The sequence below is a fragment of the Raphanus sativus genome, chromosome 2, assembly GCF_000801105.2.
Source record: "Raphanus sativus cultivar WK10039 chromosome 2, ASM80110v3, whole genome shotgun sequence".
In the NCBI taxonomy this organism is placed as follows: domain Eukaryota; kingdom Viridiplantae; phylum Streptophyta; class Magnoliopsida; order Brassicales; family Brassicaceae; genus Raphanus; species Raphanus sativus.
The window spans coordinates 34,343,440-34,359,080 of NC_079512.1; the positions used below are offsets into that span (position 1 = coordinate 34,343,440).

A 15,641-nucleotide genomic window follows, 5' to 3' on the forward strand; every position below is an offset into this window, starting at 1 on the left:
AGAATCTTAGCAAATGGATAAACAAACACTTTTTGGTGAAAGAAAGAATAAACATACCCGGTCTGCAAACAAGCTCTCTTTTTTATTTGTCTTGAATAAGGCCAGCTGAAACTCTTCCTGATGCACAACAAGACACAAGAGGGAAACTCAGAAAGAGTGTCCAAAGTAATATCCGTGAGGAGTACAAGCGGTTTAGGGTAAAGAAAGACATGTAACTACTAACTAAATACCTTGTTTATTAGCCCATCATCAATCACAGCACTGCTGATTTTTTTAAACAGCTCATAGAGAGCTTCTATTTCACTCACGCCAACTGCACTCAGAAAGAAACGATTCATTCTCAAATAAATAGGGAAGAAAGACTCACACTAACTAGAGGAAAAACATAGCGTGCCATTGAATCATATTATAACTGAAAAAAAAAAAAAAAAAGAGGAGTGGATAGGGAAGAGATGATGAGAGCATATTACAAACAGTGTCTCTGGCAAGTAGTTCAGGGTCTCCAGGGCCTCCAGAAGATTTGCCTATATCAATATCAAAACACCGCAACAAAGAGTTGCATACATGCTTAAAACCGTCTACGCACTGCGACATGATCTCTCTAGTAAATCAAAACTCTCCATGCCTGTCACACCCCAACAACAACAACAAAAACGTAAGAAAACTTTCGAAAAAAAACTAAATAGATATGCATAAGAACACAAGATAAATTACCTTTTAACCATTTCCTAGTCCGTATGAAAAGGCAAGAAAGGGCGACCACAAAAATATCTGCCCATAGAAATGGAATGTAGTCATTAATATGAAAAAATAGAATTTAGTCGTTAACTTTTGAGCTCAGCACAGGAGCAGACAAGATTCATCGTTTTAGATCTGAAGTAAAAAAAAAAAAGCAGAGAGAGATGCTTTCGTATGTGAAACACAAATGCAAATAAGACATATCCTAAAAGATCTCAACTTTTGTGTAAAAAAATCTTAAAAGTAGAGAAAGATAAAATAATTTCCAGATTAACCAATGTACTGTTGTCTTTGTTTATAAGATCATAGTGCTTGGAAACAAGCGTGATCCAGGCAAGAACCCAAACACAAATCTAAGAAACAAGAGCTCAAAAACTATCTTTCAATTCTAAGGTTTGAGAAACCTGAATCTGGTCGTGATTAAACAACGAAACGTGATCCAGGCAGTGGTCTAGTTAGATTTTTTAAAAAAATTCGGATTCAGATACAACTCAAAGAGACCGGACGTGTATAACTCGTAATCAGCAAAAGGATGTATCCATTTTTTGCGAAAAGGATTTGATATATAAGCTGCTGGAATCTCCAATCTCAACTTTAATTTTGTTTGTTTCCCATCGCGATAGAAACAGACGAGATTTAATAAGAGTAATAGATCGAACAAACCGTGGACCAAGGAGTAGAGGAGAAAGAAAAGAAACTTACGTTATGGCCGATGAAGAGCCCTTACGGCGGCTCCGGCAAGTTGAAGCTGACGATGGTTACGGTGAAACACGCCCCCAAAACAAAACAAAAAAGCTTAATTGTTTAAATGAGAGAAGGCAGACACGATTTTTCTGTTTCCAGAAAAAAAAATTGTAAAAGTAGTTTTAAATACACAAAATCAAAAGTATTCCGACAAAAGCAAAAAATATACAGATATTTTATTGGCATATCTATTAATAATTAAAAATCACAAACAAATGAATTTACTGGATGTTGATAAAAAAAAAAAAAGACAGCTTATTATTATTGTAGTTGTTTACATTCACTTTCACACGTTGTCCAGTGGGAGCCAGAGACCGTAAACAAACCCACATTGATCATTTATCTTGATGAATCTTTATTTATTCATGTATGGGAGTGGAGTATGCTTATAAAATGAACACTCACACAAGTAACACGTAAGAAAAAGGACAACAAAGGTATGGAACTTTGGTTGGACTCAAAGATTCCCAATCAATCTTGTGACTTGTTTTAGTTGGGGAGATCTTGTTTGCAGAGAGGACAAGACGAGATTATACGAAGCCATTGATCTACGCATTTTACATGAAACCTATGCGAACACGGTAGCTTTCTCACTTCTTCTTTTTCTTTGTACTTCGCCAAACATATGCAACACTCGGGATCATTTCTTGCGTGAGAAGAAGAATGATCAGGATCAGATGTTTCGTCGATGAGTTTGTACTTCCAACTCGGGAGACTTGAAATCTGGTCGTCCGAGGCTCCTTTCTCGGAGGATCCGACGTTCATGTTGTAGCCGAGGAAGCTGCTGATGAGAGGCACAACACAGCATAGCAGGAGGAAGAGAAGAAACGGGAAGGAGTAGCAGAGAGCGTTCCAAGCGAGGAGAGAGATGCAGAGGACATGAAGGCTTGGAGCATAGTGGAAAGAACCGAACCGGGAATCAAACACCCATACGTTTCCTATCACGAACCATATCGCAAAGAACAGTTCCAGCAATGTCCTGCATCTGTTCATCAAATGTGAGCACCTGAAAGAGAGAGAGAGAGTCTATCATTTGCAAACAGTTCATTACATTCCACGTTTTAATAAATCAATGTTTTGATGGTTAACCTAGTCTCTTCTCTGCTTCTCTGTTGCTGCTGCTCAATATCACCAAAGCTAAACCCATTGCCTTGGCTAGTGTCTTGCTGACGATACCGACCGTATAAGAGCATCAGACTGAGGAGACATCCCACGTTGTACCCGGTGATCCAGTGCCTCACTGGCCAAATAGGCCGCTCGTTCTTGGACAAAGCTAGTGTGAATGTGATCACAGTGATCTGTACAAGTAAAGCGATGAGCTCTGATATCATCCAAGTGGTTGACTCAAAAGGGTTGGCGCCAAGATCTGATCTTGAACCGTTTTGGTAATGAAACACTCTCCTCAGGAAAATGAACCACCTTGCTCTAGATGCTCTCATTGCAAGTCTTATCAAGAAGGACGTTGGAAAGTTCTGTCGAGTGTTGGAAGCTGCAGCCATGTGAGTGTCATCATTTCTTGTTGTGGTATCTAAGGAAGAAGATGAGGAGACGGTGATGGATGTAATGGCTGAGGATTGCAGCTGAGTGGAATAACGTGTACTCATATTGAAAATTTCAAGGCAAGAAGAAGAGAGTTAACTCTTAGGACCTGAGTATGATGACAAAATAAAAAGATTATGACAGTAGTGGCTCAAGAAAGAGCTAGAATGTGAAGAAAAACTCTTCAAAACACACATGGATACATGAGCGAAACCTCAAAACAGAGCAAAACAGATCAAAACAGAGGAAATTCTAAAAAACAGAGGAAACAGAGCAAAACTGTGAACTTGTAAAACTAGATGGATATGTTTTTGAGATATAGTGAAGAAAAGATTAAAAGCATAGAAGAAGAAGAGGAAGGAGGGATGGTGTACTGATTATGTCAGAGAAGATGAAGTTAGGCGTTGTGATGGCGACGAAGAAGCAACCAAAGAAAATGGATTTTTGCTTAGGATTGAAGAAACAGACGCGGAGAGGGAGAAGATAACCGTTGGTCTATGAACCTAACAACCTAAGTTTTTGGCTTTGAAGCAATACTTCGACAGCAACCGCTGCTTTTAACCGTTTCTCGTTTTTTTTTTCTTCTTCTTCAGAAAAAAAAACTTTTTTGATTAGAAGTTTAGAACACACTTCAACATTTATTTTATCAGATACTGAAACACTAATTTGTAATAGCGAAAATCAAGAAGGTAAATCCATCCAAAACAAGTAAAATATTCCAAATTCAACTAAATTTTGATTCGACCTTATCATGTCATAATTGTCCTTAAGATTTCGCTCATCCTACTGATTCTACCTTATCATCTGTCATAATTGTCATGATTTTTGTAGATTTGAACTCCAACAATGCACTTTTATGATATCTGATTGCGTTGATCTGTCTGCAGATTTATAAGGTTTACAGAGTACAACCCAAGACCAAGGGTGCCAAATTTAAGATCTTAATTGCTTGGAACATAGTGGAACTGTACTTGTGTCCCTGCATGAAAATTTTGGCCTTGACTTGAAATGACGTTAGGTGGTAAACAGAGAAAGGGCTTCTTCTTGTAACCCATTTTTCTTATATCTTAATATCAAGTTCAGTTGATATTTCTGTTCAGGTTCTCTCTTTGAGTTAAACCTATGAACTAATTTGGCTGTTTCTAACTTGCAAGATTTCATGTTTAAAAATCCTTAATTGCTTATTCATTGAGAAATATATTCTAAAACAATTGTTTACGTATTGTTTGAGTTCTTTCTTAAACTCACAAATGTCTTTAGACAACAATATTATTACCACCAAAAACCATTTGGCAGCTACCGTCACTCACCTGTAGCTCTAAGAAACTTTCAGAGCAGATACTCTTTTAGAACACCGGACAGCCCTTAATGACAATCCCTTTCTCCGTAGGGCATTGAGCCAAGGGGCAATGGTCTGTGTTCTCACTCCCCCACCAATTAGGAAAATATATGTTGTTGTTCTGTAACGCAAAGTAGATCAACACTCCCATGATCGCTGTGCCTGCATCGAGAGCTGCAGAAAGAATATAGTTATGCCTTGCCCACCACGCCTTGTACCTCCTGAAGATATAGTAGTTGAACACGACCCCAACAAAACCCCACGACCAGTAGTGCACAGCCTTGGCCACTGGCATCGCTGTAGTCGCTGAAAAGATCAAAGGAATATGAATCTTCTTTATCCACTTCTTCTCCGGGAACTTCCTTGCAAAGAACCAGACCGGTACAGGAGCAAGCAAACCGATTAGGAAGAACCAGTTCATCCCAGGGTATACACCTTTACTAGTGAACATCCTTCCAGGTCCAATGATTCCCCATATGATCGACGCGTTGTAAAACACTTCGTCCCCGGGGCAAGTCCATGGACTACCCACTGGGAGCTTATCTTTGTTACAAATGTTATCTATGGAAGAAAGCAGCCACCAAGTTGTCCCAAAGCAGACGGTGGAAGAAACCATTGTCGCAACAAGCTGAACAAGGAACATAGATCTCGGAGGGATCTTCATGTAGTGACCAAGTTTGAAGTCTCCAACAAAGTACAAGGCCTGGGACATACTCATGTAACCGTAAGTCTTGAAAGCCACATTTGCAAGTGGCTTCCCCGGGTACAAGTACCCAATGATGAGTTCCGTTATAACGTTAAGACCCATCTGCTGGTTTGTGGTGGCTAGGATTACTCCGATAGGTAAAGTGAATGCAAAGGAGATGGCACAAGCGAGGAGAAGTCCCCACCATGGAAGCTGAAGCTGTTTGTTAAATCCCTCACAGGCGTAAAGAGCTAGACAAAAGGAAACAATGAGAACCGAAACAAACCACCATTGAGGTATTTCTTTATAGTTCTTCTTCATTAGTCTTGTATGCACATCTCCAAACTTGTCCTTTGTCGTTGATGTCGCCTTCTTCCACATCCCCCATATAAACCTTAATTAGCACAACAACAAGAGGTAAGAGATTTTTCATGGAAACTTATGAAGACTGGTCATATAGTTGGAAAGGGACGGTCATGAGATTTTTGGGTTGTAAACAATTTATATTAAAAAATTGATAAATTTGTGTTTACATGAATGTAAATTGTTCATAAAATTTTTGGAACTGTAAACCAATATATTTCATTAGCCTATACTCATGACCGGCTCTGCTTATAGTTTGAGATGCAGAGTATACTTACTTTCCATCGAAGAGAGCGACATGAGAAATGGTTGCGGTAAGAGTACCAAAACTGAGTCCATAGATGAGAGCAAACATAACGCTAAGGTAAAGCTTGCTATAGCTTTCGTAAGCGGGAAGATTGATATCAAACGTTTTCTGGTTAAGGATCCTAGTGATGTTGAAATGCTGACCGGTTTGATCAAATGTCTGAGAGGTATAGAAAGGGAACTTCTTCGCCTCATAGGCGTTGCTCCAGTAGAAGATAGGAAGGATAATATAGAAGTAGACGATGAAACCGCCAAAGAAATTTGCTATAGCGAAGAACGGCACTGCTAAAGGACTGCCTAAGAAGCCTGCGACCGTGGACCAGTCTAGACCGAACGAGCCGATGCCGAGACCGTGAAGCCCTGAACCGATCTGTTGAGCTGTGACAGAGCGTGTCCATATCCAGCAGACAAAGGAGACGGATGAGATGGAAGGGAAAATGTAGCCAGGGACTATGTAGTAAGCGAAGCTCACGAAGAAGACTACTAGGAAGAATCTAAGCCTTGTTTGTTTGCCTTCACACTTCTCCTCCTTCTCATGCAATGCTCTAATCGATTATAAATATACAAACAGAGGTTATAACGATAATTGTATTATGGGACAGCATGTGCATGGTGAAAAAAAAAAACCTAAAGAGAGAGACTTGAACAAGGTTTGAAGGCCACCACATGTACGGTGAGTCCACAAGGAACTTCCTGAACATACCAGCCCATCCGTACCCCAACAACTTATTATATATAACAAAAAAAAAAACAAAACGTAGATATATTAAAACCAAGTTAAGTAAATCATAATAATGTAATATTTGAATCATATTGTATACCTGAGTGGTTTGTAGAAGCAACATGGCGGCGGTGGGATTGAGATTACGGTGATAAAATGCTTTGACGATGGTGATGATGCCGGTCGCATAAACTCCTCCAGCTCCGGTGCTAGCGAATATAGTGATCAACACATGTTCCTTCATGTTGAATGGTCCAGGATTCAACGAACCGGACCAATTTGTACCGGGTAACCGAAATTTTCTCGTCGGTAGAGTCGTGGCCATGAACTTTCCTAGTGGGAGAGTGACTATCTGAGCCACGACCGAAGATACCATGAGCTGGTTCGACCGGTAACCAAAAAACTGGTTAACGAACGCGAGTACCATGCACGAGATTATTCCTAGGAACCATGTACGGAATGTCAAGACCGGCTGAGATGGATCGTCGGTTATCGGTACGGTTAAGCGGACTTCTTCTATTGGACTATCGTTTTCCTCCTCGCCTTCTTCATCTGTACCTCCAAAAAATTATGTTATTTGTTTAATAATTAACAGTTTAGCGTAGACTAATTATGTTTTACAAGGGTTAAATATCCAGAATATTGCAAATCAAATATCAGTTAGGTTTGGCCAGAACCGATAGACATAAGAATCAAACCGAACCAAATCAAAATTGGCCAAAACAGAACCGAATTTTATTTACCGGCTATGACGATGTTGGACTCGAACTTCTGTTCCGGGGGCTTGGATTCAGGTCCTGTGACTTCGAGAGAGCTAACCATTATTCTACCTTTTTCGTCCAGAATTTATCAGACTCTGACGTCGGGAAGTCACCGGAAAAGAAAGACCGAGATATTTTTTTTTGCAAAGCTACCTGTGTTAATGACAAGTAGACATAGAAGATACTATTTTTGAAAGATACTACTAGTAAGAGGATAGTAGAGAAAACAGTACCTTGTCAGCTCTCTAATATGTAGAGCGAAGAGACGTGCACAGTTTTTATATCTTAGATGAACCTGGTTAAATACACTTTAAAAATCGAGAGTTGTCTTGAGTCGTTGAAACTATGGCTGTTTCAGTGAAAAGAAACAAATGTTTCAACTTCGTGTCAGAAAGTGAAATCTTTACTTGGAGTATAATGGTAGCAGATTCTACAAAATGGTATATCTTAACCAGACAGATACCTAGTCAAAAGAATAAAGATACTAAATATAACATTCAGTAGTTAACAGAAAACCTAGCTCTGATTTTTGTTTTCACTTTATAGTTTTGCTTCAAAGATATAATAAAAATCAGATTTATATAAAAGATCAATTTCGATACATGATTATGGAAGATAATTGGTTAGATTGTAGCTTTAAAATATGTGCTGTAAAATTTAGTATTTTTTTCACATAGATGTATCAACTGTAACTGTAAAAAAAGATGTAAATAGAAAAGATACTAGGAACATGTTTCTATAGTTATATATTTTTCGTACATCACAAAAAATTATTGCTTTAGCAAATAAATTGGTTTACAATCTTTTCTGATTTCTGTATGTAGATCCAACTTAAAACATGATTGATAATTTTAAAGATTCCGAATAAGAAATTTAAAGATAAAACATGTATTTACAGTTAAAGTAATCTTTCAGCCAATGCAGAAAATTGAGAAATATACAATAAATTACAAATTGAAATTGAGCATTCCAATAAAACATAAATAAACGGATGTTAACTAAATTTAAAATAAAAATAAATGGAAGATGACAAGTTTTTGTGAGGTAAGACAGTAAGAGTTTGCAATTTTAATTGGCGTACATTTCCAGCAGCTGAAAACAAAAACTTGGCGATAGACTGGAGAATGGACCATAGGTTTGGTGGGAATGCTTGATGACACCGTTTGATCTGTCCCCGAACCCGAAGTTTGACTCATATTCTGTTGTGCATAGGACGCGCGTCATATTTGATTAGACGTGTGTTTTTTCTGACGTGGACACTCTCAAAAGAGAGAAAAGAGCCCTATTATATATATGATGATTACTAGCTAGCTTGTGTTCTATGTTCTTTAAGAAAGACAAAACAAAAGATGTACATATGTTGATTTCATTGATATTAAGTTAACCAAGTAGTTGTCGACGTCGCTGAGACATATGCATTTCGCATATGAATTAAGTGCTCTCAACTTTCCTAGCTAGTCACATCGGTATCGTTGCGTTTTCTTGGATTTACAATAATTTATATGTATAATTTCCATAATCTATCGCTTATACAATATGAAACGCATGCTTCTCTTACGTTCCACTTTTACTTCACTTTCTGTTCCGTAGCCACTGTCTTATTCAATCGGTTTCACGTCAACGTCTATACGATGATATTAAGTTTGTATATAGAGATAATTAGGTAGCCTGCAAAAATAAAATCACAATTCATATAGATATTTTTTTAACAAATTCGTTCAACCAATATCGAACTATATATTCTTACATCTATGAAGGATTAGAGTTCACCAGAATCAAATTCGCGTTTTCATTTTGCATTTTGATAGAAGTACGTTATTGACTGGAAAAGATATCGTCCAAAGAATTGGATTAGTAGAAATAGAATAAAAGATGTTATTTGATGATCTTTTCTTCCTCTTTAACGCTTAGACACTATGACAATATCTAAAAAAAATTATTAATATTTTACTTACATGTTTTTTTTTTAATTTTATTTAAGCAATTGAACTTCTAATTTGTTGACACTTAGGGAATGGAATTTTAAAACGCATCCAAAAGTTGTACAGCCAGAACCTTTCATTAATCTCTTTCCTACTTTCTGATTAATTTGTAGTTTTGTAAAGATTAGAAATTGGGTGATCAAAACTCACCGTTAATCATGCTCTAATGATAGATTTTTGCTTATTTGATGTCAAAAAGATTCTGAAAGGCATAAAACCAATTAGTTGGTAATCAGTGACAGAAAACTGATTCAAAAGTTAAAACTTGTTTAAATTAAGTAAATTTAGTTTCATTATCACAGTATTCATGCATGGGTAACGGGAGAGCATGCATAATGATTTTATTGTGAAGTCTCTATTACATGCATGGCGGCAATTCTAATCTAAATGAATTAAGAACTAGACGACGCCCGCACCTTGTGCGCGGATTAATATATATATATCCAACTAATTTTAATTTAACATATTTTTTTAATTTTAATCTAAATTATTTATTTTGTTTTAAATATTAAATTAATCAGAACTTGTGGGAATTTCTAAAAGGAAAAAAATATATTAATACATAATTATTTTAGTTTTCTGAAACATGTTGAAATATCGTGTGAATGACAATTGTCATCAGTAAACCCTCAGCCTGGCCTTCAATCAAATTTTACTCGTCCCATCTCCTTGGTCGGCTGCAGGATTTTGCTGACTGGAAAGTAATGTTTCACTCTCATCAACACTTACTTGGGTCCAGAGCCGGTCCTAGACTTTTCAAGGCCACAAACCCAAAATAAAGAAATGGCTGAATTTTTTTTTAAAACAAAATATGGACAGAATTGGGGACTTGAACCCAGCCCATCGCTCATAGTTACGTCATACAACTAACCACTAGACCGTCTAATTTTTTTGAAATAATGTGGCCGGTTTTTAGTTAATAATTTGGTGGCCGCAAGCCGTTGCTTCATTCGCTTCTACCAAGGGCCCCCTCTGCTTGGGTCTAACTTATTGCTCGAAGTGTAGTTACGAAGGATCTTTTTCAATCATATATCTCGGTGGGTTATCCCCTATGGTTTAGTCATCTTTTTGTTTAAGGCTTTATACCCACTATCACCTTCTTGTTGATTGTACTTGATCCTTTGTACCTCCCTCATATATATAAAATCCAGTGTTTAAAAAAAAAGACAATTGTCTTTTAAAGTTTTGAACCGGTTCTGAAAAGTTACTAAATGAGAACTTTTGTGTTGTTTTTTTCTCTTTCATTTGTTAATTTTCATTTATTTTAAGTGTTAAAAAATCCTTTTACAGCTACCTTGGAGGTGGCTCTAATAAGGTTTGCATTAATTTCCAACACTAAATAAAATTAACCTGGCTAATAATGCCCATTGCCCATTGCCCATCTACACGAATTATTGAAAATTGGCCAAGAGTGACATTGACATAAACGCTATTACACACTATCGAGTTAAGACATAGTCGAGTCTTAACGGATCATCTTTTTGTGTAGTAGAAAGTTATTGACAAGTGAATCCAATAGATATAAAGGCCCATTAAGATCTATTTCATACACATAATAAGCCCACTAAAACAGCGTTGTTTAAACTTAAACCCTGTCTTTTTGAACAAAAGCTCCTTTTCTTACACAGCGCTGCTAAAACCTTCGCCGCAACAAACCACCCAAAGTCGTAAAAAAATCCCTCGCTATGCCTGCTCTAACGCGTAACAAGAAGAAGGGAGCTAAGCTGCAGACTGAGACTCCTCCACTGAATAGGCGGACGAAGTCGAATACTGCGCCGGCGAAATCTCATAAGCCTCCGTTGAAGAAACAGAGGAAAGGTATTTCGTATGAGAAGCCTGAAGTAGTTTCTAATGATGATGAGGAGGAGGAAGAAGAAGTGAGTGAACAGTCTGATGAAGAATTGGGTTCTGACTTTTCCTCAGAGGAGGAGGAGGATACAGAGCCATTGGCCGACGACTTTCTGGGTGGTAGCGATGATGAAGAGGAGGAGGGAACTTTGGGTTCTTCTGATTCTGACTCTGATGGGTCTGATCTCGAGAAGGAGAGTAAAGCTATTGATGGAGAACGTGAAAGGGAGGAACGAGATGCAAAAGATGAACTCCAGATGAACATTAAGGAGCAACCTGATGAGTTTCGTCTACCAACCAAAAAGGTACAATCTTTTGGAAGGTTACAAATCAAACTCATTCCCCTTTTTTAAACAGTTTTAGTTGGTTTGTGTTGAATAGATCAATTGAGTATTTGGATTTTAGGTATATACATCATTGTTGTTATTCTTACATTGTTCAGGAACTTGAAGAAGAGGCAAGTGGGCCACCAGATCTTCCTGCCTTGCAAACGAGGATTAAAGAGAGTGAGCAACTTTTTTTCAAATTTTCTTTCTTTTAAAGATTCTTCCTAAGGCATATCAGCCTTTGTTCGTAGCTTGACGTTACCTATTATGTGTGTTTCAGTTGTTAGAATCCTGTCGAATTTTAAGGATTTGAGGCCAGAAGGAGTCAAGAGGAAGGAGTTTGTTGAGCAGCTTAAGGCTGATCTTGCTTCTTATTACGGCTATAATGAGTTTCTCATTGGAACTCTCGTTGAGGTTATTCTCTTATCTCTGACCTTCACTTTTTTTGTGTACACTCTCTTTCATCTAAGCCGCTGGCTAATTTTGCATGGTGAAATGGGATATTTTTGGCAGATGTTTCCTCCCGTTGAACTCATGGAACTAATCGAAGCTTTTGAAAAGAAAAGGCCTACGTCTATACGAACCAACACTCTTAAGGTGAACTACCTGGTTATGTACTTCTGTCTCGAAGTAAGTGTTTTCTTAATTGTTGAAGCATAACTATGTGGTGATGTTTGTTTTGGCTAGACTCGGAGACGGGATCTGGCTGATGTACTTTTGAACAGAGGAGTTAATCTAGATCCCTTAAGCAAGTGGTCAAAAGTAAGTTGCGTTTGAAGATTGTCTTCCTTCCGATTGCCATGTCCTATTTTGTGGACATTCTGTAACTAAACCCTGTCATTAAAAAAACTGTAGGTTGGACTTGTCGTTTATGATTCACAAGTTCCAATTGGTGCAACTCCTGAATATTTGGCTGGTTTCTATATGGTAAGTGTTTTTCTTAATCCTTTTGTACTTCCAGCTCCCACTTACCTGTACTTGTTTTACTTAAGTCTATTCTTGGTGCATTTGCAGTTGCAAAGTGCTAGTTCCTTCTTGCCGGTGATGGCTCTTGCTCCTCGAGAGAATGAGCGGGTTGTGGACATGGCGTAAGTTTATTGTACCTATGCTGACCTAGTTGAACCTTAAGTTGATTTTCATGTGTTATTTATATCATGTGTTGTAATTCAAAGTGCTATTAAAACGGACTAGTCAATATGAAGGCACCACCATTACTTGGGAGATGCAACTAGTTTAATGTGATATAATATAACAATGTTTATACTCTATGCCTGCAGTGCTGCCCCTGGTGGTAAAACAACTTATGTTGCTTCCCTAATGAAAAACACTGGTATGCATTCATTGGTTTCTTCTTCCTCTTCTTAACCTCTATTTTTTCTTTTTTTTTTAGTTGGTTATCCTAACGTTATGATGATAATGTGACCAGGCATAATATATGCAAACGAGATGAAAGTACCTAGGCTTAAGTCACTTACTGCCAATCTGCATCGCATGGGGGTGACAAATACCGTAGTTTGTAACTATGATGGAAGAGAGGTTAGATTCTTGAACATATATCTACATACTTGAGGATATTAAATTCTGCAAATCGGTTGTAAAACATGTGCTCTACCAAATGAAAAGTTACTGGCAAAACTGTAACTGTATCAATGAATGAACTAAGTTTTACGGATAGCGTCTCTACTATTCCCATTGCAGTTCTTGTTTATACCATTTTGTTTGCCTCTCAGCTACCCAAGGTTTTTGGTCAGAACTCGGTAGATAGAGTATTGTTGGATGCTCCTTGCAGTGGAACTGGAGTAAGAATCTTTCCTTTCCGGCTCTCTTCTATTAAATTTTTCTCCATGTTCGTTATTTTATTGTCTTCTACTAACATAATGCCAGGTTATATCAAAAGATGAATCAGTTAAAACTTCCAAAAGTGCTAATGACATAAAGAAATTTGCCGATTTGCAAAAGGTATACGCCTGTTCCTTTAACATTCTTTACATTCCTAAACGAATGTTTAGTGATAAAAATTGCTTCAACACCTTTTATACTATGTTACTGTGAAGGATGCCTAATGCTAACCGTACTTTCTCTCTTTTCTGCATAGCAACTTATACTTGCTGCGATTGATTTGGTGGACGCCGAATCCAAAACCGGTGGATATATTGTTTACTCAACATGCTCCATTATGATTCCTGAGGTTAGTTAACTGTAATTGTTTTTTTTTCTAATCTCTTTGTTTTTGTCATTATTTTGATTTATACAACAAAATTATGCAGAACGAAGCTGTAATCGACTATGCCTTAAAAAAGAGGGATGTCAAACTTGTTCCATGTGGACTTGATTTTGGGCAAGCAGGGTAAATATACATTTTCAATCTCCATAGGAACATTTCATGATATTTTTTGGTCTAACCACAAATGTTTTACTCCATGTCATAATCATTAGATTTACCAGATTTAGAGAACACCGGTTCCACCCTACTTTGGAGAAAACTAGACGTTTCTATCCCCACGTACACAACATGGACGGATTCTTTGTGGCGAAGGTATTATACACTTGAGGTTTTAGTCTGTGATTAGCTTCTTCCCCGCAAAAAAAAGTACAAGAATATATGTTCTATGAAATATCATAGTGCTCTAATCGATAATGTATTTTCGCTCTTTCCTTCGTCCTGCAGCTGAAGAAGATGAGCAATGAAACCAAGGCTTCAGAAGGTGATGAGCCGGTTGAAACAAAAGAGCAAGCTCAGTTGTCTAGTGATGACGATGACGATGACGAACCGAAGCAAGACACTAAAGTAGACAAGAACAAAGGAAGAATTCCAATCTCAAAGCCGAACAACAAAGGCAACAAGAACAAAAATACCAACGTGGAAGGACCCAGGAAGCAAAAGAAGAAGAGATCACAATGGAAGGCTGAAATTGCTCAAGCTAGGTAAAAGACTTCTAAACTCTCTTGTATTTTGTTGAATGATATAAGTACGTTGTCCATAATAATTGAATATGTTGCAGGGAAGATAAAAGGAAAGTCATGAGAAAGAATACTAAGGAGCCTGGGAGAAAATAGGTTCTTGATGCATATTGGAGAAGAATCAATAGGTGTTCTGGTCGTGGCGAAGGAAACAAGAAAGGAAGCTTCGTTGGCTGAGGCTAAGTTATTTATTGCAGTTTACAATTGGGTTTGTTTTTAATCAACTGTGTTTGACATCTTAAAACCATGGGAAAGAAATAGTGACACTCACTCTTGTGGACAAGTTGCATGCATGTCCAACAAAAGTTTTGTATCAGTCTCATAAGATTGTTTTGTGTGGATCTGTTCTTAGTATCTTTTTCCATCATGGAATTATAAATTAGTTGGAAAAAAATCAAAATGAGTCCCCACTTCTGTCACAGGGCAACCACAAAAGTGTTTATCACAGACTATGGATTTTTCTGGTTAGATCAACTCTTCTATTAAATATATAAAGTTTGGTCGATGGGGTCCATTCCACAACATTGAATCAATTTGATTGAATTGAATCAGAGAGAATTGGGAGTGTGAGCTGTTTATTGTTAGGGGGAGATGTGAAGGATTTCTAAAGTGGGACTAGTGAAACATGAGAATCCATTCAGTTCTTGATCCATCTTTTTTCAAATTCTCTTTGGGGACCTTTGTCAAAATCTTTTAGATTTTCAGCACATCTTATTATCCTTGCTGTACACAGTACACAAACACACATTGAGAAAAAGTATCAATGTATAATTGATGTATGGGGCATCTTTACATATGGATATTCCAAAATAGTGTAAAGAACATTGAAAACTGATTCCTTTGCAACCCGAAACATACGGCTTTTAAAAGTAAAAGTAAATTTCAATTCCTAGAAAACCTTGTTGCTGCAAAATGTGAGTGCAACACGGACTGAACACAGACAAGAATCCGCTAATTTTCAGATACTTGATATTTATTTTAGCTTGAGTAAAATAAATTAAATTTTTTATTAGTAATTGACCTGTTTAAAATGAGTATTAATCATATTGAATATTTGTCAAAACTTTGATCTTCAACTTATTTGACTTGTTCGGTTATTTATTCAAATCCATTAATTAAATTTTAAAATATTTGATACTCATTTTAGTTTGTTCAAATAATTAAATTTGTTATTTGTATTTGGCCCATTTTAAATCAATATTTATTAAATTTAGCTAACTTGTTCAGTTATTTATTCAAATTTATTATTTAAATTTTAAAATATTTGATACTCATGTTAACTGTTCAAATAATTAAATTTCTTATTTGTATTTGGCCCTTTTAAAATG

General features: G+C 37.0%; 4 protein-coding genes across 5 annotated transcripts in view; 1 reads left to right on the forward strand and 3 right to left on the reverse strand.

Annotated features, from left to right (window-relative positions):
- The window catches only part of LOC108816528 (calcineurin B-like protein 3), a 56,580-nt gene that overhangs the window by 9,968 nt on the left and 30,971 nt on the right, over positions 1–15,641 (reverse strand). The window lies entirely within an intron of this gene.
- LOC130508062 (E3 ubiquitin-protein ligase At1g63170-like) lies at positions 1,821–3,668 on the reverse strand. The gene is made up of 2 exons (XM_057003256.1): positions 2,572–3,668; positions 1,821–2,488 (listed from the first exon to the last, which is right to left on the reverse strand). The coding sequence occupies exons 1-2, from the start codon at positions 3,084–3,086 to the stop codon at positions 1,972–1,974; spliced, it is 1,032 nt and encodes a 343-aa protein (XP_056859236.1). The 5' UTR covers positions 3,087–3,668; the 3' UTR covers positions 1,821–1,971.
- On the reverse strand, positions 4,187–7,257 carry LOC108840795 (oligopeptide transporter 5). The gene is made up of 5 exons (XM_018613614.2): positions 7,179–7,257; positions 6,536–6,987; positions 6,342–6,439; positions 5,687–6,259; positions 4,187–5,439 (listed from the first exon to the last, which is right to left on the reverse strand). Exons 1-5 carry the CDS (start codon positions 7,255–7,257, stop codon positions 4,368–4,370), a joined length of 2,274 nt encoding a protein of 757 aa, XP_018469116.1. The 3' UTR covers positions 4,187–4,367.
- LOC108823448 (26S rRNA (cytosine-C(5))-methyltransferase NOP2B) lies at positions 10,791–14,656 on the forward strand. Of its 2 annotated transcripts, XM_018596661.2 has the most exons (16): positions 10,791–11,331; positions 11,469–11,532; positions 11,633–11,766; positions 11,866–11,949; positions 12,040–12,114; positions 12,208–12,279; positions 12,367–12,440; positions 12,630–12,682; positions 12,779–12,888; positions 13,083–13,151; positions 13,237–13,311; positions 13,448–13,540; positions 13,620–13,699; positions 13,789–13,888; positions 14,021–14,277; positions 14,355–14,656. In XM_018596661.2, the coding sequence occupies exons 1-16, from the start codon at positions 10,864–10,866 to the stop codon at positions 14,407–14,409; spliced, it is 1,863 nt and encodes a 620-aa protein (XP_018452163.2). In that variant the 5' UTR covers positions 10,791–10,863; the 3' UTR covers positions 14,410–14,656. The 2 variants fall into 2 exon arrangements, with proteins under 2 accessions (XP_018452163.2, XP_056859229.1); XM_057003249.1 differs by lacking the exon at positions 14,355–14,656 and having other exon boundaries at positions 14,021–14,281.